At 43.8% G+C, this 23177-nt stretch overlaps 3 protein-coding genes across 7 annotated transcripts in view; all 3 read left to right on the top strand.

The window, feature by feature from the left end:
- stxbp5l (syntaxin binding protein 5L) overlaps positions 1 to 8987 on the top strand; it is a 124529-nt gene extending 115542 nt beyond the window's left edge. For all 5 annotated transcript variants that reach the window (XM_056579798.1, XM_056579796.1, XM_056579797.1 and 2 more), the window contains 5 exons: positions 1133 to 1496; positions 2485 to 2650; positions 3706 to 3817; positions 4561 to 4781; positions 5938 to 8987. In XM_056579798.1, coding sequence (XP_056435773.1) covers positions 1133 to 1496; positions 2485 to 2650; positions 3706 to 3817; positions 4561 to 4781; positions 5938 to 5979 — 905 coding nt within the window. In that variant the 3' untranslated portion in view covers positions 5980 to 8987. The remainder of the gene's footprint in view (positions 1 to 1132; positions 1497 to 2484; positions 2651 to 3705; positions 3818 to 4560; positions 4782 to 5937) is intronic.
- Positions 8988 to 9368: 381 nt separating this feature from the next.
- Positions 9369 to 17630, top strand: poglut2 (protein O-glucosyltransferase 2). The gene is made up of 10 exons (XM_056579799.1): positions 9369 to 9984; positions 10567 to 10772; positions 11395 to 11600; positions 12478 to 12555; positions 13187 to 13359; positions 13846 to 14083; positions 15376 to 15585; positions 15912 to 16001; positions 16849 to 16953; positions 17394 to 17630. Exons 1-10 carry the CDS (start codon positions 9800 to 9802, stop codon positions 17409 to 17411), a joined length of 1509 nt encoding a protein of 502 aa, XP_056435774.1. The 5' UTR covers positions 9369 to 9799; the 3' UTR covers positions 17412 to 17630.
- Positions 17631 to 17656: 26 nt separating this feature from the next.
- tex30 (testis expressed 30) lies at positions 17657 to 20865 on the top strand. The gene is made up of 5 exons (XM_056579801.1): positions 17657 to 17754; positions 17851 to 18087; positions 18174 to 18225; positions 19329 to 19546; positions 19685 to 20865. The coding sequence occupies exons 1-5, from the start codon at positions 17737 to 17739 to the stop codon at positions 19862 to 19864; spliced, it is 705 nt and encodes a 234-aa protein (XP_056435776.1). The 5' UTR covers positions 17657 to 17736; the 3' UTR covers positions 19865 to 20865.
- The last annotated feature ends 2312 nt before the right edge of the window (positions 20866 to 23177 follow it).

The following is a 23177-nucleotide window of genomic DNA, read 5'->3' as shown; positions in this document are numbered from 1 at the left end:
ACAAGAAAATATAGTTAAATACATGAAAGTATAGATAAAACAAACACAGTTAAAGAATCAACAACATATTCGTTACATCGGCTGGTGGGTGGAGTGAAGTGGGATAGGCCAGTTGAAGAGGGATAGGACGGAGGTTTTAAAGGTGGGGAGAGACTCTGTAGTATGGTTGGATCGTGGGAGAGAGTTCCAGAGGCGAGGGGCAGAGTGGCTTAATACTCCTGAATACCTTGGTTGATGTCAGCCAGGTATGTTGCAGGGGTGCGAGAGAGTTGTTATAGTTTCAGATGCATTGATAGAGAGGGGGGGTTGGAAGAAAGTATGCAGGAGCCATTAACCTGCTCCCAGTAGATAGCGATACACTCCATCTGTTTTCTGCATCTGCCCGTTGCAGATGGGACCAGCCTGGCAGGCTATTTTTCATATAATTCCTTTTAAGGAACGTATTAATTAAAGGAATTTATTTCAACTGACATTTAAAACGTCAGTTGGGATTTGGAGTTTCGGATAAAAGATACAAAAATCCCTCCTACGTCTTCGCAGAAGAAAAAGGAAGCAAAACCCCTGTTACCATTTAAAGTCAAAGACAGCTTTATTGTCAATTCCAAAATATTTGCCGGACAAACAGAGGAATCGAAATTGCGTTTGTCTCCGACCCACGGTGCAATAAGGATCAAATTAGGTAAAACAAGTAATATCTACAATAAATAAATTGTAAAAAGTGCAAAGAAAAACGTCTAAGCCAAGAGTTTGTGGGGGCAGAGGGAAGGGAGAGAGTTGAGCTTCCTGACAGCCTTTCGGAAAAAAGCTGTTTACCAGTCTGTTGGAGCCGGCCCGGAGGCTGTGGTACCGTCTCCCAGATGGCAGGGGGCTGAGGAGGCTGTATGAGGGGGGTGCTGGGGTCACCCACAACGCTGGTTGCTTTGCGGGAGAGGCGGGCTCCGTAGATGTCAAGGAGGGAGGGGATTGGGGGAGTGGGACACCGATGAAGCAGTGATGCTCCCATACCACACACAGTCATACAGCTGGTCAGGATGCTCTCGATGGCGCCTCTGTAGAAGCATGATAGACGGGGGGGCTTTTGCTCTCTTCAGTTCGGCTTGCGCTAAACACGTCCCATCCCTCTGTCACCCAGGGGCCGTCCTATTGATGAAGGGCTCAATCCTGCGCCTGGCCTTCCTGGACCTGGCCGGGGCCATCATCCCGGGCCCCCACGAAGTGTGGCGGGACCCCAACGGGCCCGAAGACCCAGACCGACCCCGGCGGCGCAAGCTGATCAACTTCTCCCCGTGGTCGTCGCAGGACGGCTGCGCCGAGGGCCACCTGGCCGTGGTGTGCTCCGAGCGGCAGGCCAAGGTGCTGCTCATGCCGTCCCAGGCGTGCCTTTTCGTGCACAACATCACCGAGTCGTCCTTTGTGCTGCGCGCCGACGTGGTGACCGCGTGCAACAGCGTCTGCCTGGCCTGCTTCTGCGCCAACGGCCACATCATGACGCTCAGGTGAGGCCCCGATCGCGCCGTTTGTTACGCCCTGTCGATCAGTGCTTCAACACAGCTGGGTCGGCGGCCATGTTGGGGTTGTTATCAACGATATATTTTTTTTATTCTTGCTGAATTTTCGGCTGTGAGCGTCTTGCGTTTTAATCCGACGGAGAGCCCCGGCACGCCAGGTAGCAAACAAATCCACTTGAGAAAAAGAGCGGTCGTGGGTTCAGGTGTTGAGATTCTTGGGAGGTTGTTTTGTGATGTTAAAAAAGGCACAGCACGACGCTGTGCTTTTGTCCAGGCTTCAACTGAAAAGTCTGCGGGGCGCTTCACACTTTACCGCCCGCCAACACCGCCGGTGAGGGTGAGATCGCCTCTCAGGCGGCCCGCCGACATTCTGTGGTTGAAAGGAGGTCTCCTCCCTTACGCTTACTTGCTTTAATGTGTTTCTGAACCGCAATGGGCTTTCCCATTAAAGTGGTAAGACTTAGATAACGCTAGGCTAATAAAAGCTTAGATTAATTTCGCAACCAATTAGTAAAACCCCAGGGGACAGCGCCATCTCTGGTGAAGCATGGGTTATTGCATTGCTCTTTTTGATTGCTGAAATTGTACCACGCGATGTCCCTTGCTATATCCAACTAATAGTGTTTGATCCCTGAAGGCTTCGTATTAGTGCCGAGTGACTCTTCAATTGTATGGCTTGTTTACCCAAATGGTAGATGATAATAAGAGTTAATTCGATATTCCGATTCATATTCATACACGGAGAATTTGATTTCCAACTCTAGTGTTTTCTCTTTGATTGGGGCTCGCGTTTCTGTGTCTTTTTTAGGAGTTATTAGAGTTGGAGTGCGCTGTCTTTTGAAGCCGCTCTTCGTTTGCGTTCAATGAGTGCACATCGGCCCGTGTCGTGCATATCAAAGCCTCTTCTGCCTTTTGTCTCATGCGTCTCTGTTCTTCTTGTTTTGTTCTGTATCATGGTGTGCGGCTCCCCCCACAGTTTACCCAGTCTCAGACCGCTGATGGACGTCAACTACCTGCCGATGACCGACATGCGCATCGCCAGAACCTTCTGCTTCACCAACGGCGGGCAGGCGCTCTACCTCAGCTCCCCCACCGAGGTCCAGAGAATCACCTTCAGCCAGGACATGTGTGAAAACCTGCAGGTGGGTGTGTGTGGGTGTGTAGCTGTGTAGGTGGGTCGGCCGGTGGGTGTGTGTGTGCAATGCATTTCACTTCAAGTTTAACTCCCTCATGTTGTGGACTCTCACTGTCAGAAAAAGAGCCTAAGTAAGTTCAACAGGAGTTTTTCCTTTTTGATGAAACTATGCTGCCACCTGTAGGCCCATGTAGTTATTACAACTATTACGCCCAAAAAAGGCCCTATACATACTGCCATCCCAATAATACGGGCCCCTAAGGGACCTTGCATAGAAGAAAGAAAATGTAACTGCTTTGTTAAAACAATTATATGTTATTTTACACATGACATGTAGCTAACGATTAGCCAGCTAGCTAGCGTGAACAGCTTCCGTCCTAGAAGGAGAAAGGAAGACCTTTTAGAGTTCCTCCGAACTTAGTAATTCCCAGAACTTACAACATACTTAGCATATTTCCATCGAGATAAGCCTCTTAATATGTCTTTCACTTATTTGAAAACCAATTATAAAGCCTAACACTGACTTTATTTGTCTACATTTTCTGTCCAAACTCAAGTTCTGCTCCGTTGTTCTTTTGTTTATTGGAGAAAAGTTTTTTAAAAAGTGTTTCAGGCACATAACATTGTATAAAAAACATAATTTGTTTTCGCCTGAAGGTTTTGCTTTTTCACCCCCTACTGATTTGTTTTTGTCTGACTGAATTTCTACTTGCATTTCTTTATTTTCACTGGCTAGTCTTTTTTTTTCTTTTTTTTCTTTTTTTTTATCCAAGACAAGTCATGATTTTCTTCTCACTGTGTATTCCTTTCTCACATCACATATACCTCCCTATTTATTTTTTCCAATGCAGCTCCCTTACGGGACTCCGTAGAATAAGAATATGCCTGACATAACAAGCAAATGAAACATCAATAACAAAACATAAATCCATAAGTCCAGCGTGGAGTTCAGCCTCAGACAACCCCAACGTCCACCTGTGTGTGAATTAAAGGGACTAGAATAGCATTTAATTTGCTATCCCATACCAACACACCATGTGCTTGTTTTCTCGGTCGATACAGGAGATGCTGGGAGAGCTGTTCACACCCATAGAGACGCCCGAGGTCCAGAACCGAGGCTTCCTCAAGGGCTTCTTCGGAGGGAATGCCCAGAACCTTGACCGAGAGGAGCTCTGTAGGTCCCCCCTTAGCACTTCACACCGATAACACAGTCATGTTCATCCTTGTGTTTCACTGCCCTTCTCTACCTACTGACACACTGTGAAGCCCAGTGGGTCCTCTCCATTATAAATCCATCATCGACTCCACCGTGGGCCGTAATCACGCCAGCTTGATTTATCCAAAGGCCTTTTTTAATGGATCAGGTGAGGACTCAACCACGACGGGTGTCCTGTTATCGGAAAATAATGAACGACACGGGTGGTCATGCCCAGAGTGGTTTATTCAGCTAATGTAAAAGTTACCAACAATGATTACAAGTTAGTTATTTAATCAATTACATTATTGTTTGTTTTTTTGTTTTACAATATTTAAAATTAATAAATTTTAAATATTATTTTTGTGCGTTGCCAAGGAAACATCTGGTCGGTAGTTGTAGTGTGTTGTTTTTCATTTTGGATTCGAAGGGAATTGACTCGTATCTGTTTAAAACGCAGAAGTTTCCCGATATTGAAGGATAATGCACAACCTTGGAACATCATTGACCAATCAGCATCAAGTATATAACAATGCTGTGGTATAATGTTGAAACATTACAAAACAACTCAATCATAGCATTCTCATGTCTCCTCATCTCTACTGTTAATAACACGCCGAGGCTCATGCACCATGATCCTAAACTGCCTCATACCAAGTCGTTCTTTGACGAGCTGACCACTGACGTGTCGCCGTCTCCCCGTCTCCCCCGGCGCCCGCTAGTCGGCGAGGCGTCGGCGGGCAAGGCCTCGCGGAGCCTGGCCCAGCACATCCCGGGCCAGGTGGGCATGGAGGGCATGAAGGCGGCGGCCGGCGGGGTGGTGGGGGACCTGGCGCGGGCGCGCATCGCCCTGGACGAGAGGGGCCAGCGGCTGGGCGAGCTGGAGGACCGCACCGCCCACATGATGACCAGCGCCGAGACCTTCTCAAAGCACGCCCACGAGGTGCTGGTTTTTTTCACTTTCTTAGCACAAATCGCTGCTATAAAGCGCTGCTAAATGCCCTAAATGTAAATGTAAATGAGTTGCGTGGCGGTGATTGGGCGTTCACGAGGGTCACCCCCTCCCATCAAATATCATAAAAATGAGATTGTTGATCTCAAGGGGGGTTATCCGTTGGATGAACTTGTTGTTAATGTAGATGGGCACTCACAATTTAGTTCATTTTTGCAGTTTTAAGGCCCAATCCCATTTCTACCCCTTACCCCTTTCCCTTACCCATCCCCCTTGTTTTGAAGGGCTAAGGGGAAGGGGGAAGGGGTAAGGGGTAGAAATGGGATTGGGTTTTAGGCCTAATCCCATTTCTACCCCTTACCCCTTCAAAACAAGGGGGAGGGGTAGAAAAGGATTGGGCCTAAGTCTTATCTCTAGTCTAGTTTAGTCTAATTTCTCTATAGCAAGCTCACCAGTTAGCTCAAGTTACTTTCAGGTCTGTAACATAAAAAATCATATTGCATGATATATATGCATGACAGCAGTGTTCTTAGAATCAACTATGTGGTGTCTTTTGTCTAAAAATGTAATCTACCAAAACAGAAGCATGAGGTAACTGTTACCTATTAACTGTTACCTCACGACAGTCGTGAAAGAGCATTTTGGAAAGGGAATTTGACTCAACAGCACCCCTGGGAGTACCGGGGTGGTATTCCATTAGGAGGTGTGAGACAAAGATGAAGTGGGCCATCGCCCACTTCTTGAATAATGTTGTCAGTACAAAGAAGAAACACTCAATACACCTACGCCAGTGCCTGCGGTAGCATATACAGATATTATTCGTTGCAAATTTTTCGTAATCTTTGTGACGGCAAAACTGGAACATTTTAGTTTTAAGTATTTAAGTTTTAAGTATCTTAAGTATTGAGAGCCTTGAGAGTGATGTCGGGCCAACTGTCCCATCTTCCGTTGGAACAGCTGGTAACCCTTTTTTTAAGTTTCTATTTCGAGGTCCCTCCTCTTATCAGTAGCCCAAGCAGAAGCGACGTGTTGTGGGGTGAACGCTGAGCCGGCTGAGTGGTTTCCTCTGCGGTGACAGCCCGTCCCTGCTTTGGTTGTACTCTCTAATCACCCTGTCTTCCACTGTTTGTCTCCCCGCCGTCTGCAGCTGATGCTGAAGTGTAAAGACAAGAAGTGGTACCAGTTCTAATGGTGGGACGGGGTGCGGAGACCTGCCCCCCTGGCCCACGACACGGACTTTCACTCTACATTATGAGCGAGAGAGAGAGAGCGGGATAAAGAGAGAGAGATAGACGGTGGGAGGAAACGAAGGCGCTACGAAGAAGAGGGGACTCCTGCCTTGAAAACGGGGCTCTCTCTCTCTCAGGAGGCTTCTGGTTGAGCAGCTGTTGGCACATTGTTGAAGAGGCTCGACGGGTCGGGCACTTGTCTAGACGCGTTGTGACAGGAAGGAGCACCACGACAAGAGGACAGTCTCACCAGGGGGCCCTGAGGAAGTGGACGTCCTAGTGTGTGTGTGTGTGTGTGTGTGTGTGTGTGTGTGTGTGTGTGTGTGTGTGTGTGTGTGTGTGTGTGTGTGTGTGTGTGTGTGTGTGTGTGTGTGTGTGTGTGTGTGTGTGTGTGCGCGTGTGTGTGTTTGAACTGAGGAGGCTCCTGGACCTCTGTGTGTAGATACTCTCAAGTTAAGAAACCAACAACAAAAATGCATGAAAACAAAAACATACAAACAAAAAAAGTGGATGACTACTAAAAAAATACAAAAAACTGCCATATTCAAAAGCAGCATGCTACTTTAAAACGGAAGGAGGAACGGAAATTACACTTTTCTTTAATAATATAAGCCAATGAGAGAAACTATGAGAAACTTTATATATTTTTTGAAATATTGAGGAAAAAATAGTCTATATATAAAAAGGGAAATGTATACCTACATTGCTATTAAGCCAAAATTTGTGTTCTCATTTAATGTTTTTTTAAATTTGGTTTCAATAATTCCACATCGATATTCATTATTAACACTTGATATTAACACCTAACACAATATTAAAGCATATATAGCAGTGTTTTCTCTATGGATGGACTCACAGCATCTAATGCTGACACTTACCAATTACTTATCTTCACTGTCATACTGATTTCCTTGTTTTTGCTGCTGCTAATTAATGAGAGCATCAACTAATAATAGTACCCTTCCCAAAATACAATCAATAGACTATGATGAGATTATGATAGCGAAGGCCATTGGAAATGTTGTGGTGGTGACTGAGAGTTGAGACATTAATTGAGGGCAAGGGCAGTGTGTGTTATATTGATACAGCAATTGTACTATTCATGTGCCATATAAAGAAAAGAAGAATTCAAAACTTGATCCGGGATTAGCACCCACCCCTCTACAACCCTACTGTAACACAGACAAAGTGCTAATGTATTGGTAGGGTGATCAGTCTTGTTTACGATAATACAAATAAAGTCCATTGAAATGGCGGCGATGAGAATATTTTATCATAATCCGAGGGCTGGATCTGATTTTGACGTTCTAGATATTTTTTATTTTTTACTTAATTGTCGTTATTTGCTGTTGTCATTTGTTGGTTTGAATTTTTCTGATGCCTTTGTGTGTTTGAGATCTGTACGCCATTCCCGTGAATGTTTGCGTGTGCAGGCACGCGTACGAATCACAGAGAAGAGAAGAAGAGGGAGGGAGAGAGAGAGAGGTAGAGGTAGATGGAGAGAGACGGGGAGAGAGAGGCTGAATCCCAATAGCCGGGCTAAGGTCAGACTCTTCTTTCTTTGCCAAAGCAATCGAAACATGAATGAACCTCCTCTTCTCTCACCCCAACACAAGTGTTTGTATTGCTCTTCGGTGGATTGGAGGTTTTACGTACCAGCGTATCACTGCAGGTATCCTACTGTTTTGTAATGATTTATTCTCATGATTCTTGATTATCTTACTGCTTATTGATACGAGACGGATGATATGAACGACGCCCAGTTGACCTTATATGGAGTGCATTTGTACGGGACAGGGTACAGAAGGAACGTAAAGATCTGTTGTTGTTTTTATCGTGACGTTTAGGTATGGGTCAGTCATTAATGAAAATGTGTACAATACGTGTGTGAGATATTCACTCTGATTTGGTCTATAAAGGCAAATGTGTTTTCCGTTGGTTTGTTTTAGACTTTGACATATTCTTGACGACTTATGGTATTCTCGTGTCCTGATGCCATTTTCTATGGTAATATTCGCCTCTCCAGAAAGGCTTTGTATGTTTAAAGAAGAAAAATAACAGTGTTTTATGATACATTGTTACGTATCATGTTGTTAATTGTGCTGTACATGGATAGGTTTCCAAACATCACTAGCCAACCGCATTAGCCGACGGCGTATTGGTGTTACCTGTGTGCATTCAGGTCTACGGGAGCTGAGGTTTTAACCTGAGGGTTCTCCATCTCAAACAAGTTTGGCCTGTCGTCATATGTGAGAGTATCATATGTGCAAACACAAGAGGCTATTTGCTGCCTGCAACACCAATTGACAGCCAACCACAGATTAGCCCACGAGACCCCATAATAAGGCTAGAGCCCTAATTGAATTAGAAAAAGCAAAAAAGACACTGGAGTTTTTAAAAAGCGCAATTGTCCATTGTCTTTCACCAGATAAAAATGTGGTTATGAACACAACAGAGAATATAGCTTATATATTTCTCTGCATGTACCGTCAATGAAACTTGTGTTCAGTGCAGTTTTGACTTTCGATGGCAAAGAATACATTAAGAAACATTTAAAATAGGTTCCTGTAGACAGGGTGTTTTATTGTTTGTTTTGTTTTTTTTACCAACTGTACAGCTCAATCCTGGGAGTAAAGAGAGAGAGAGAGAGTGAGAGAGACGAAAAGTAAAAAAAACATTCATAGAAAAAAAGGAGAATTAGGGTATTTTTCTCTGTAACTGTCGTACCCGTCACTGCTGGTATTGAAGCTGGGCTAACCTAGCGTTGTCTGGGTCCCTTGGACGAGGGTTGTCTTCTGACCAAGCATTTCTCTAGTTTTATCAAATGATGGCAGCAAAGTTTGTCTTGTTTAAATGGATTCTACCACCTTTCGTTCTTATTGATATTATACTAGTGTAATAGAAATTACTGGACAAAAAATATCTGAACTATGTTGATGCAAAATCAAGTTTAAATAAACATTGATTGATGTACACAATCGAGAGCTTTGTTTGATTTATCCCCAAAACTTGCTATATTGTGTAATTTGAGAAGATATATCCTACTTCTGGAATGAATAACCCCTGTTTATAGGCTATATTGGTTTGATATTAACAGAAACGGCTCTAAAAACCCATCCCCATTCATTTTGCAGGTCTACCTAACACCTACATAATTACCTCTTTCTTTGTATTTTAAATAATGATCATATAAGTGTCTCCGACTTGGCAGCCCCATGTTTTTCCATGCACTTAGCCGTGTTGAGACATCTGAGGAATTGGAGAAACCTGGGAAAAAAGCCGCTGCTTCGATAAAAAAATGTGCAGCTATTCCATTCCGGGTTCAGTCCAATCAGAGGGTCGCTTGGTGCTCCTTCACTCATTCGTTTCCTATTCGTTTCAGACGCTGTGGGAGCGGCCAATGAGATCATTATAACGCTCATGGCGCTCTCGCCCAAAGTCGCCTCTTATAAATTGGCCAAATATTGAAATCGAGTTTTAATTTGGTAAGCGATCACAATGTAACAGCGGGGCTCATCTGGAACCAAACATCAGCCCTCTCAGACTGCCACGTTGACGTCAGCCGAATGGGACACATTGTTTCGGGGTGTTTTCAACACCGGCAGGAGTGCTAAAAGGGCGAGCAGCCCACCAGAGACAGGCAAATCCTCTGCGGTTTTGACATCCTCATACCGTTATGTCAGGCATATGTGTCGCCTCGGGTCTGCTGTAAGGAAGAGCCGACCACATCCTGACATTATAACGGATCCCCGCTCGTCAGAAGGCTGACGTGTGGCCACCATGTTGCTGTCGTGTCTGCTGCTCGGCTGCAGCCTTGGGCTGGTAACGTATGCTACCCCGGAGGCTCCGGCCGGGTCCGTGCCCAGTGCTGCCCATACTCTGGTCTGGGGACCGGGTCTCGAAACCGACATCGTCCTGCCCGCTCGCTTCTTCTTCATACAGGCGGTGGACGGCTCTGGGAGGAAGTAAGTAGAGCGAAGTATCGCGTCGTTACCGCACACGACAATGGGGATGTAAAATACCTCAGCTACAGCAAACTCTGCAGGAAAAAAAAAGTTGAAGTCTGTCCATATGAACTAACTTTTCTAAATGTTTGACCGTCCAAAGGTCAAAAGTGTGTTTCGTGGCTGGGTGAAGTCTTTTAACCTTATCATTCTAATTTAGTACTTTAATTAGTACACATGAATTACTCACAATAAATCTAAATGCATATTAATAGTCTACTGATATATACAGTACAATTATTAAAGTCAAAATTAGTATTAAAGTTGAATAAACAATGAACTACCTGCCTTTTTATATGAATTGCATAGGCCATAAAATATACATTCACTTATTTTTTTTGCCGTTATGAATGAGAATGAGGAAATAAATACGGCAACGTCTAGCCTGGGAAAGATAATCTGGGTACATTTCTCTCCATTGACAATGACCCACTTATCGAGGCGATAACAATTAGTTGATGCTCTTATTTCTAAAATGTTAGTAGCAGAGGGTATCAACTCATCAGAATAACAAGTTTGTGTCTCGCCATCGTCTCCCTGCAGCCTCACCTGGTCCCCTGGGGAGAAGACCTTTGACGTGAAGATCTCCTCTTCCACCGAGCAGTTTGCCAGAATATGGATCCAAGTCCTGGACCGACGGGACGGCTCGTTCCTGGTGCGCTACCGGATGTACGCCAGCTACACGGACCTGCACATCCAGGTTCTGCTGAAGGAGAAGCACGTTGCCAAGTCTCCATTCATTCTTCCAGGTAGAACGTCAACAACACTGTCTGTTTGGAGTGTGGTTCAAATCTGCGTCACAGCCCCCCTGATTAACTCTGTTGCCATATGTAATCAGATGCTTTGGGGCATGTCATTGATAATAGATATGACCGTTCTCTCAGGAGAGAAGTTGGTACTTGCACACCAAGTATTCAACGCAGTTGTTGCAGGTTTTATACAAACACGTAAATGCTTTCAAGCAATGCTTCATTGAATGTGTACCTTGTGACACACACACACACACACACACACACACACACACACACACACACACACACACACACACACACACACACACACACACACACACACACACACACACACACACACACACACACACACACACGAGTCAAAAATCACGAGTCAATATTGAAATCACGATTATTCAAACGATTATTTTGAGTTTGAAAACATGTTGTCATTATTCTGCATGTCTAGAAAAATACACAAAATGGTCAAAAATAAAATGTTCCAATCGAAATGATATACAGATATGTATCCAGCTGTTCTGCCCTTTCTATAAAACATAAACATAAACCCCACCTCAGTCCGTATTAACACCTCTACCCCCACCTCAGTCCATATTAACACCACTACCCCCACCTCCAGGCCCCGTGCACCACGAGGGCTGTGACTGCCCCCAGCCGAGTGGCCCGGCCTGGGAGTCCAGCATGCGATGCCCTGCCTCCTTCCCCCAGATAGAGCTGGACCTGGCCGCGTTCCCCAGGGTGGACCCCGAGCGCAACGCCCGGGAGATCCCCCAGCGCTTCGGCCAGCGGCAGAGCCTGTGCCACTACACGGTCAAAGACAACAAGGTAGCCGGACTCTGGGCTTTAGTTACAAGACGTTCCACCCCGCTGCGGCCACCGCCTCTGAAACAGTTTGTGACAGACAGTGTGGTTGTTTCAAAGGAATGTGACGAATTTAGGCAACTTTATTGAAAAGGATTGCAACAAAAGGTGTGAAAGGACGTTTGGTTTCCCTGCCCCCCCTTTCTCACAAGCTTTTAGTCAGATGGGTGACCTTTAAAATTCGAGGTTTCTTGCATTGAACATGAGGTACGTCAATTTCTTACCCAGACCTTCACAATCTTACAAAAGATGACATTTCGCAGCTTAGCGCTTAATTTTTTTTCCACATTCTTTCATGGATTGTTTCTTCCAAAGGGCATGGGTTGGGTGTTCAGAATAGCGGAGCGTTGATTGCTGAATAGTCTAAGGCTGCCTGGGGCTGTGTATCGGACAGGCTGCAGTCTGAAGACCATTGAAGGAGCCAGGTGTTTGTTAGCAGTAAAGCAGACATAAATCGTGGAGGCGAAGGGAAGTCGATCCAGGTCGCTGGCAAGATAATACGCCCAGAGCAGTGATCGCACAGCGCTAGTGTTACCTGCAGATCACTGGTAATTTGTCAGCAGTCAGTGATCTGTGGTCCCATGTGTAATGGACTACCTTTATGTACAGCTTGTGCAACCATGAGGGAATGTATCATTGTTATATTCCTTTGTGGTACAAATTGTTCCCTCAGGGCACAAGTCAATTAGGAAACCCTCTAGGTCTCATGTGGATGTATCGTTTGACCTTTTGACTGATTTCACCCAAAAGAAAGTTTGGCTGATGATAAAAACACAATATTTCATATTGTGTTTTTATTATGAATATATTGTGAATATTTGCCGTTTCTCGTCCTCTTCAGGTCTACATCAAGACGATGGGAGAGCATGTAGGATTCCGGATCTTCATGGATGCACTCCTCCTGTCCCTGACGAGGAAGGTATGGTGGACCCATCCAAAACAGATCATCCTTTAAACAACCCACGGTGCCTAATCATGTGATGTCTGGTGAATAAAACCCCTGACATCTGTCTATCTCTTACTTTGTGTATTTATTAAACAGACAATGGATTTGAGTAAGGCGTTTTAATCAAATGATTAATCAAATAATGCCGGGATTTACATTAGCCCTGGTACCGGTATTAAACCGAGACGTCCGCGTTGGTTCAGAGCACGGCCCCCATGTGTATGTCAATTACACTGCGCAGTGCGGAAGAAGCCGTTGTTTTTGAGTGGCTCAAGCCGTTGAGGTAACCCGGAAACGATTACTACTCAGTTCAAGCTGATCGGTATCTACCAAGCCGTCCCTCCAGCTCCTTAGGAGGGGGGTTTTATGGGTCCACTTGCTGACCCCAGATAATGGTTTGCATGGAAAACCGCGGACACGGGTTTGACCACAGCAGAAATAGATTACAAATACGTGTATTCAATTTGCCCATGGGACTCGATAATAAAGCCAAAACATGTATATATAATAAAAATAATTGTGTATTTATTTACCTATTTATATATATAATAGATATCACTTTGTACCTGGTAAACAAACAGCCATCCCTCTTGCCTGCATGCAGGTGCGAGTGCCTGACGTGGAGTTCTTTGTCAACCTGGGCGACTGGCCTCTGGAGAAGAGACCGGCCTCGGATCGCCTCCACCCCATCTTCTCCTGGTGCGGCTCCAACCAGACCTGGGACATCGTCATGCCGACCTACGACCTGACCGAGTCCGTCCTGGAGACCATGGGAAGGCAAGTCTCTCACTCACCTCACTCACCTCACTCACTCACTCACTCACTCACTCACTCACTCACTCACTCACTCACTCACTCACTCACTCACTCACTCACTCACTCACTCCCAATGGATGGATGGATGGATGGATTGATGAATATTCACTGTCTTTTCTGATTAACATGACATTTTAGGGAGCTCCTTTTTCTACGCATCAGTGCACTTTGCAAAGTGTCCACTGCAAGGGTCAGATCCCTACTGTCGTGATCTTTGTCGACCTTCAGTTTTTTCAGTGGGTTAACCCACAGTGGGTCTGGTTCCTAACCATGATCCCTCTCTTTCCCACCCCTCCAATATGCTCTGCAGTGGGATGAGAGGTTATTCTGTCTCCTATAACTTTAGGGTCCAAGACTGTGAAATATCTACTGTAATACATCTGGTTCCACGTATCCTTTAACAACCCCCCCCTAATGACCCCCTGTTCCCTTCTCCGCACGCTGCAGGGTCAGCCTGGACATGATGTCGGTGCAGTCCAACACCGGTGTGCCCTGGGACCAGAAGAACGCCACGGCCTTCTGGCGCGGCCGGGACAGCCGCAAGGAGCGCCTGGAGCTGGTGAAGCTGTCCCGCGCCCACCCCGACGTGGTGGACGCCGCCTTCACCAACTTCTTCTTCTTCAAACACGACGAGGCGCTCTACGGCCCGCTGGTCAAACATGTGTCCTTCTTTGACTTCTTCAAGGTGAGGAGGGAGGAGGTCCACTTATTGCTCCAGGCACGCTGGGTGCCTTTGGTCAAATGGGTGCAATATGCCGCGTTTCCACTGTAGGGTGCGGTACGGTTCGGTTCGCCTCAGTCCGGTAGGGAGGGGGCGGTATAGCCCAGCTCAGTTCCGAGGTCGCGTTTCCACCGCCGACAGTACCCTTTATGGTAGGCCGGATGTCGATCGCCGCGGCAGCTAAGTAAACATCGTAAACAACGTCTTCCTCCCCAAGAATGCAGAGGAACGTCTCCACCTCCTTGTTCGCCCAAGCAAGCGTTTTACGTGACGTGTTCATTGTAAAGATTAAATACCTCGAGGCTACTGTTTGTTTGTTTTTATCCCCACGTCGCCCGGAAGTGACGATTCTGTCGACCAATCAACGGAGGGGGTGTGTAGCTCGAATTTTCCAGCACCCTTTCAGGCGTCTCAGTACCCCCCCAACGGAGGAGTACTGAAGACGAGGGCAAAACGAGTACGGCTCAGTCCGGGTCACGCCCACTTTTGGCGGTGGAAACGCAATCCGTACCGCACCTTTGCGAACCGAACCGTACCGCACCCTGCAGTGGAAACGCGCCATTAGTGTCAAGTAGAGCATGTTGAAGTAAATGTATTTTTTTTGGCCCGAGAATAATCCTGTCAGAAATCACTAATGTCATAGAATTAACCATTTATTTCATGAAATGGGTATACATTATAGTTGAGTGGTATGGTTGCACTCTTTTCTGGTGCTCCCTGCTATGGGATTTAAAGCATGACCTACAGATGTAAGATACAGAATACTGACATTTGACAACAGGGAGCACTATACAATCCCCCATGGGGTACATCAGATATGTCAAGCCATTGTATTGGTTACATACAATACAGCGCAAAAGCCGTTGGAGGCTTTGGTGGTGGGGGGGTGAAATTCTGCTCACCGCACTTCGCAGAGTGTGTTTTGAGACGGAAGGTCTTAAATTGGCCGCGTCAGTTAGTGTACGTGTGTTTGATTGGACGCCGTTAGCTGTCGGCTGATGGTGGGGGGGGCATGGCTAGAGTGTCTCCAGAACTAGCTCCGGCCATTAAATTAAAAAAAAGGATAAAAATGTATTTTGAAGTGATTTTGCATTGAGATGCCATTTTAATGTGAAAAAATATATTTTGCATAGAAGTGGCTTTCTCTGGGACTTTTCTTATTTTTCGATATTCTTCATGGCTAGTTCAGCTTTAGTAGAACCCATCAAACCTGGCTCCCCCCCAACCCGGCCCGCTCTTCTCCCCCCCCCTCCCAGTACAAGTACCAGATCAACGTGGACGGCACGGTGGCGGCGTACCGGCTCCCGTACCTGCTGGCGGGGGACAGCGTGGTGATGAAGCTGGACTCTGGGTACTACGAGCACTTCTACAACGAGCTAAAGCCCTGGACCCACTACATCCCCGTGAGGGCGGACCTGGGAGACCTGCTGGAGAAGATCCAGTGGGCCAAAGACCACGACCAAGAGGTGATGGTCTTCATTGGTTTCATTTTTTACAAGGAGGTAAAGATTGCGTCATGCTGATGATGATGATGATGCAAACCAATTCAGTCAAGGAGGAAAATATAAAAAACATAACAAGCTACGTTTGCTATTGATGTTGATGAAGAAAAAAACACGTTATTAAATTGTAGCACTTATATTTTTGTTATATATTGAATTTATTATTATTTGTTATTTAATGTAGTATGGCACATGATGTAAATGGGATTAATGCGGGTATCATCGGTCAGTATTCAGACGTGTTGGTTATCTTTACAAACCCCAGTGACGTATCTGCTCTTTTCTTCTAGGCGAGGGACATTGGAGTCGCAGGCCAACAGTTTGCCCGCAATAACCTCATGGGAGACAGAATCTTTTGCTACTACTACAAACTCTTTGAGGTAAAGTGTATGTCTTTCCTTTATTATCATAGGTGCACCTCGTATACAGACAAAACACCTTTGAAGGTATTTTAGACTGAAGCATATTAAACCATTGAATCACTCAAAGCCGAGCTACCTTTGAGTTATAGTGCCAATTCCGTGGCCTTGAAGTGCCTCTGGATTTTTCTACATTGCCTTGAACTGCCAAATAAAATAATGTATTTATGAAATAAATGTCAAATCAGATGTTTGTGAGGCTGTAAGCATAGGTATTCATGACCCTTTTATTGACTTGGTAAGTAAAGTTAGCCAATTAAATAAAAAGTGTACTTTTGCATGCTCAGTCAAGCCCCTTATTCGGGAGGCTATTCGGGGTAAGAGATATTTTTCCCTTTTTAACGTTGCCTTCACTCCCAATTGTATATGTGTGCTGTAGCATAGCTTCTTGACAGGGGTTGAAGCAATTCTGTCCCCATAGGAAAACCCTGGCTCCATCAGCGCAGTCCACACACAAAAAGAAAAAGACTATGCAGACTTCAGAAACAACTTTCCGCTCATAATGAAATGCGCTATATCTACTGGGTCCAATTCATGGACTTCATGTATTCACTGGACAAAATACTCACCCTGTGGTGTGTTGAGCTTGGCAGTTCAAATATATAATAAAGCTCATTACATTAAAATATTTTTTAGCATGCGTTTTATTTTTCTTTGAGATTTTCTGCTTCTTTTCTCTTCCAAGTTAATCAAATAATCTCCTCGAACATTTTAATCATATCAGGCTCGGTGTCAAGATGAGCTACAATGTCATTCATCTCCACATGAAAATGAATAGTTTGTATTATGTCCAAATCTCATCATGCAGAAGTATGCTGAGCTCCAGGTCGCAGAGCCAACAGTACGCAGTGGAATGACACTGGTAGAGCAACCTAGTGATGACCTTTTCCCATGCGCTTGTCAAAGAAGAACTGTAAGTATTAGCATTGAATTGTGTTCTTCTGTGCTGGCTTCAGTCCTTTTTTGCAGTGCTAGAGAAAGCACACTGCCGCCATCTGATGGCCATAAGGAGCCACTACACAGCACCTGATCGCAAAACTGGCAGTCCATGCTTCTTGTCCAAAAGAGTATTTTCTGCATAGGCTACTGTAGCGGATGATTCAATGCATTCATTATATATTTACTTCTGTATGTGTCAATCCATCAGATTCACTTTGGGAATCTAATCAGAGATGTCCCGTTGTTTGATTTACATTTGTTGGTTTTATATATTGATCAATGCATTGCATCATGATTTAGATGCATCACTACTCAGATAATCAAGTGATGCAAGTATATGTAGCTGCATTGAATAAACAATTTCTATGTGTGTGTGATCAAACCTAATTTCTGTAAGTATTGTTTGTTTTCCAGGTCAAGGATGAACTCTGATTGATCCATCATCCAAGTGCTGTGTTTTATTAGTATGTATTAATTAATTAATTTGCATTGTGAAAGGATTCATTTGCCAAATTGTGAATTGTTGGAATTTCCTCCTCTGACATGAATGTTAATTGAATGTTGTTTTTATAATAAATCTATTTTTTCTATGTTTGTTTAAAAACGGCCTGTAATCTCATTTTTTACACACACGAATAATAAAGGAAGATCATGTCAAGAAAAAGTTGTAAATCCGCACTCTTCACTCCTGTCCGCTAGATGTCAGCCGCGCTTAGTTACATTTTAACCGCGAAATTCAAAACGAAGAAGACAGAAGATGGACAAGTTCTGTGAGGTACTTTACATTATAACAACTGATGACTAGGTCATAATTCCTTCAATATGTACAACCAAAAAACGTTGCTACCCAAGTATCCTCATCTGTTTTCAGGAAAAGGTTAAGGTGCAGTTTGGTGTTAAGCTTCTGGACGCCGTTCTGTGCGTCCCTACCCAAGCAGGGGATGTACACACGGCGGTCGTCCTGACCCACGGGGCGGGCGGGGACATGAACTTCAAACACCTGGTGTCCGTCGCCCAGGCCCTGGCGTCTAGTGGGTCGCTTTGTCTGCGGTTTACCTGCAAAGGTTTAAACCTGCCCTACAGAGTTAGAGCCTACAAGGCTGTGTGGGTAAGAGTGTGTGTGTGTGTGTGTGTGTGTGTGTGTGTGGGGGATTTAATTGTCACTTTACACTGTACGTTCATCTGATTGGCCAGGAATACTTGAACACGCTGGAGAAGTACAGCATCAGGCACATATTCCTTGGAGGTAAGAAATTCTTCTTGATTCCCCATTCAATATTGCTAAGGTTCTTCTAGCACTGTTGCATGATAAATAAAGTTTAGGTCTACAGACCCTATGGTATTGTAGCGGCAGCCAAGAAGCACACGGAGTCCAGCTTTTAGTAAATTGTAGCTCTGCGTCCCATATACCGCACGACTGCAGAACTGCGGTCATGCCAGCCGACTCATCGAGATCGGCGGTCAAGCCAGCCGACCCAGTTTTTTGCCGTACCTGTATACTAGCCATTACGGTAATAGCGTCTCAGAACTAGTTTAAAGTAAAAGCATTCGTCGGGTACATACAAAAAGACAGTCAATAAAAGCAAATACTATCAAAGGAAGTGTACGGCCGTTGTGGTATTTACTTTCAAAATAAAAGCCAAACAAACATTCCAATATGAGACATATAACATGATTTTGGATTCGATTTAAAAGAAAATGCCCTGTTATTTCAGGCTCATTTCACTTTAGGGTTATAGTTCAAGAAAGCGCAAGAAGTATCAACATTCTGGAGTTTCAAAATAAAAGCCAAACAAACATTCCAATATGAGACATATTACATATATAACATATTACATATAACCCTAACCCCTTATTTTGAAAATCCACATCAGAATGTTCTGAAACTTCTTGCGTGACCCCATGGGGTCTTGAACTATAACCCCGAAGTGAAATGAGCCTGAAATAACAGGGCATTTTCTTTTAAATTGAATCCAAAATCATATGTAATATGTCTCATATTGGAAACTTTGGTTGGCTTTTATTTTGAAACTCCACATCAGAATGTTCTGAAACTTCTTGCGTGACCCCATGGGGTCTTGAACTATAACCCCGAAGTGAAATGAGCCTGAAATAACAGGGCATTTTCTTTTAAATTGAATCCAAAATCATATGTAATATGTCTCATATTGGAAACTTTGGTTGGCTTTTATTTTGAAACTCCACATCAGAATGTTCTGAAACTTAGGTCATATGGCCTCCTAAAACAACAAACGCTACATTTTGTCTGTGTGTTCCACAATGCTAAATGAATGGACACATGTTGGCCTTCATAAAACGTATGTCACCATCAATCCACACCGTCTACAGGCAGGTCCATGGGCTCCCGGGCTGCGGCGGCCCTCGCCCGGCAGCTGAGCGAGGCGGTCTCGGCGGAGGCAGTAGCGGGCGTCATCTGTCTGTCGTTCCCCTTACACCCTCCGAGACAGACGCACGCCCATCGTCAGCGCAGCGAGGATCTCCGGGGACTCCCCGAGGAGATGCCCGTGCTGTTCGTGTCGGGCACCGTGGACGACATGTGTGACAGGGTAAACAATACCCAACGCTTGAATGCATCACCGTGCGGATAACCCGTGATCGTGTCTTGACTGTGTCATCAAGTCTGCAACAGTAATACATGGATCTTTTGCAATTCCATATGCTTACAGTATTTCGTCTTTTGACAGGCCCTTTTAGAAACAGTGGTGAAGGACATGAAGGCCCCAGTAGATGTTTTGTGGCTAGAAGGAGGCGGCCACGGGCTCGCAGTGCGCGGAAGGTCGGAAGACTCCGTGTTGGATGAGGTGAACTTGCGGGTCGTCACTTGGACTTTGAAACACGCAGCACACGTGAAGGACCAGAGCTGAGGGTCCTAGGACTGTATGGCTTCGCTCTTTTGATCTTGAATAAATATCTATCTTAATAGTCTATATTACAGCCTACTACAGGCGCGTAATGCACTTTCACGCTGGTGGTCCTCACTGCAAGTGCAGAGCCAATAGGTGGAGACTCACAAGTCACTTTGGATATAAGCGTGTATGTGGAGCTTGACCTCCAGCTCCACTAACAACCGCAACCCCGACTAATGTCCAGCCCATCCCCAACTCAATCATACAACCTGGTAGCCTCTGGCGGGCTATTATTAACAGGACCATAAATAATGCTCATGTGCTATTCTCTACTGTTGAGAGGTTAAGAAATCCCCCAACTGGTGCTGCTAGGGTGCTAACTAGGACTAAAATGAGTGAGCACATCACCCCAATCCAAAAGTGCTTACACTGGCTTCCAGTTATTTATAGAATTGATTTTAAAGCTCTACTTCTTGTTTTTAAAGCACTAAAAAAAACCTTCTGTTTTTTTTCATGACGATCAATAAAAAACGTCAGTGTTACCCCTTGTGTTTTTTTTCATGACGACCAATAATATAACAGTGTTACCCCTTATTTTTTTTCATGACAACCAAAGAAAAACGACAGTGTCACCACCCATGTTTCATTTGATAAAAACTACAGTGTTACCACCTATGTTTTAATTAATAAATATGGGACAGTGTTACCCCTTATGTTTTTTTTCATGACGACCAATAAAAAACGACAGTGTTACCCCTTATGTTTTTTTTCATGACGACCAATAAAAAACAACAGCGTTACCCCTTATGTTTTTTTCATGACGACCAAAGAAAAACGACAGTGTCACCACTCATGTTTCATTTGATGAAAACGACAGTGTTACCCCCTATGTTTTAATGGATAAATATCGACAGTGTTACCCCTTATGTTTTTTTCATGACGACAGATAAAAAAGGACAGTGTTACCCCTTATATTTTATTTGATAAAAACGACAGTGTTACCCCTCATGTTTCATTTGATAAAAACGGTAATGTTACCCCTTATGTTTATTTCATGACGACCAATAAAAAACAGTGATACCCCTGTCTACGTTTTTGCGGGGATCCGAACCTGAGCTGTTTAGAGTGTTAACCTCCAAACTTATCAATGCACCATCAAAACACTGCAAGAAGTCATCACAATGGTTATACTTAACTTTATAATTCGCATTAAATAGAAATAAGAGTCTTCAAACAGAAGACATCAACCGGACTTGAACCCCGGTCCCCAGGGGATTAGCTCACAGCTCTCTCCACTTCCCACTGTGATATGTAATTTAATTAAGTCTGAGGTTATCTATGACAGTGCAATAGACATGATAGCATTACGTTTAAAATTAATGATATTGTGTTTTCCAAAGAAATTGAGCCATGGTCTCCAGTGGGTTAGGCAGAGTGCACTCCACTGCACCACTGAGGCAATGACAATACACAATAATCAATCATCAATAAAGAGGATATACATGACAGTAAAATGTTTGTGTGTATTTATATTATTTCCCTTATGGTTTTCTTCATGACGACCAATGAAAAACGAGTGTTACCCCTTATATTTTATTTGACAAAGACAACAGTGTTACCCTTTATGTTTTTTTTAATGACGACCAATAAAAAACAACAGTGTTACCCCTTATGTTTTTTTCATGACGACCAATAAAAAACAACAGTGTTACCCCTTATGTTTTTTTTCATGAAGACCAATAAAAAACCAGTGTTACCCCTTATATTTTTTTTCATGAAGACCAATAAAAACAAGTGTAACCCTTTGTTTTTTTTCATGACGACCAATAAAAAACAACAGTGGTACCCCTTTTGTTTTTTTTCATGACGACCAAGGAAAAACAACATTGTTACCCCTTGTGGTTTTTTTCATGACGACCAAAGAAAAACAACAGTGTTGCCCCCTATGTTATTGACTTTAGGAATAACATATGTTATTCCTATGCTTATGTTTATTTCATGTTGACCAATAAAAAACAACAGTGGTTCCCCTGTCTACGTTTTTGCGGGGATCCGAACCTGAGCTGTTTAGAGTGTTAACCTCCGAACTTATCAATGCACCATCAAGACACTGTAAGAAGTCATCACAATGGTTATACTTAAATTTATAATTCGCATTAAATAGAAATAAGAGTCTTCAAACAGAAGACATCAACCGGACTTGAACCCCGGTCTCCAGGGGATTAGCTCACAGCGCTCTCCACTTCCCACTGTGATTTGTAATTTAATTAAGTCTGAGGTTATATATGACAGTGCAATAGACATGATAGCATTACGTTTAAAATTAATGATATTGTGTTTTCCAAAGAAATTGAGCCACGGTCTCCAGTGGGTTAGGCAGAGTGCACTCCACTGCACCACTGAGACAATGACAATACACAATAATCGATCATCAATAAAGAGGATATACATGACAGTAAAATGTTTGTGTGTATTTATATTATTTCCCTTATGGTTTTTTTCATGACGACCAATAAAAAACAACAGTGTTACCCCTTATATTTTATTTGACAAAGACAACAGTGTTACCCTTTATGTTTTTTTTCATGACGAGCAATAAAAAACAACAGTGTTACCCCTTATGTTTTTTTTCATGCCGACCAATAAAAAACAACAGTGTTACCCCTTGTGTTTTTTTTCATGACGACCAATAAAAAGCGACAGTGTTACCCCTTGTGTTTTTTTTCATAACGACCAATGTTTTTCATAACGACCAATGTGGTTTTTTTCATGACGACTAAAGAAAAACAACAGTGTTACCCCTTATATTTTATTTGACAAAGACAACAGTGTTACCCTTTATGTTTTTTTTCATGACGACCAATAAAAAACAACAGTGTTATCCCTTATGTTTTTTTCATGACGACCAATAAAAAACGACAGTGTTACCCCTTATGTTTTTTTTCATGACGACCAATAAAAAACAACAGCGTTACCCCTTATGTTTTTTTCATGACGACCAAAGAAAAACAAGTGTTACCCCTTATGGTTTTATTCATGACGGCCAAAGAAAAACGACAGTGTCACCACTCATGTTTCATTTGATGAAAACGACAGTGTTACCCCCTATGTTTTAATGGATAAATATCGACAGTGTTACCCCTTATGTTTTTTTCATGACGACAGATAAAAAAGGACAGTGTTACCCCTTATATTTTATTTGATAAAAACGACAGTGTTACCCCTCATGTTTCATTTGATAAAAACGGCAGTGTTACCCCTTATGTTTATTTCATGCCGACCAATAAAAAACAACAGTGTTACCCCTTGTGTTTTTTTTCATGACGACCAA

This window comes from Gadus chalcogrammus, chromosome 20 (assembly GCF_026213295.1).
Source record: "Gadus chalcogrammus isolate NIFS_2021 chromosome 20, NIFS_Gcha_1.0, whole genome shotgun sequence".
NCBI classification, from domain to species: domain Eukaryota; kingdom Metazoa; phylum Chordata; class Actinopteri; order Gadiformes; family Gadidae; genus Gadus; species Gadus chalcogrammus.
This window is presented reverse-complemented; position numbering and strand designations above follow the sequence as displayed.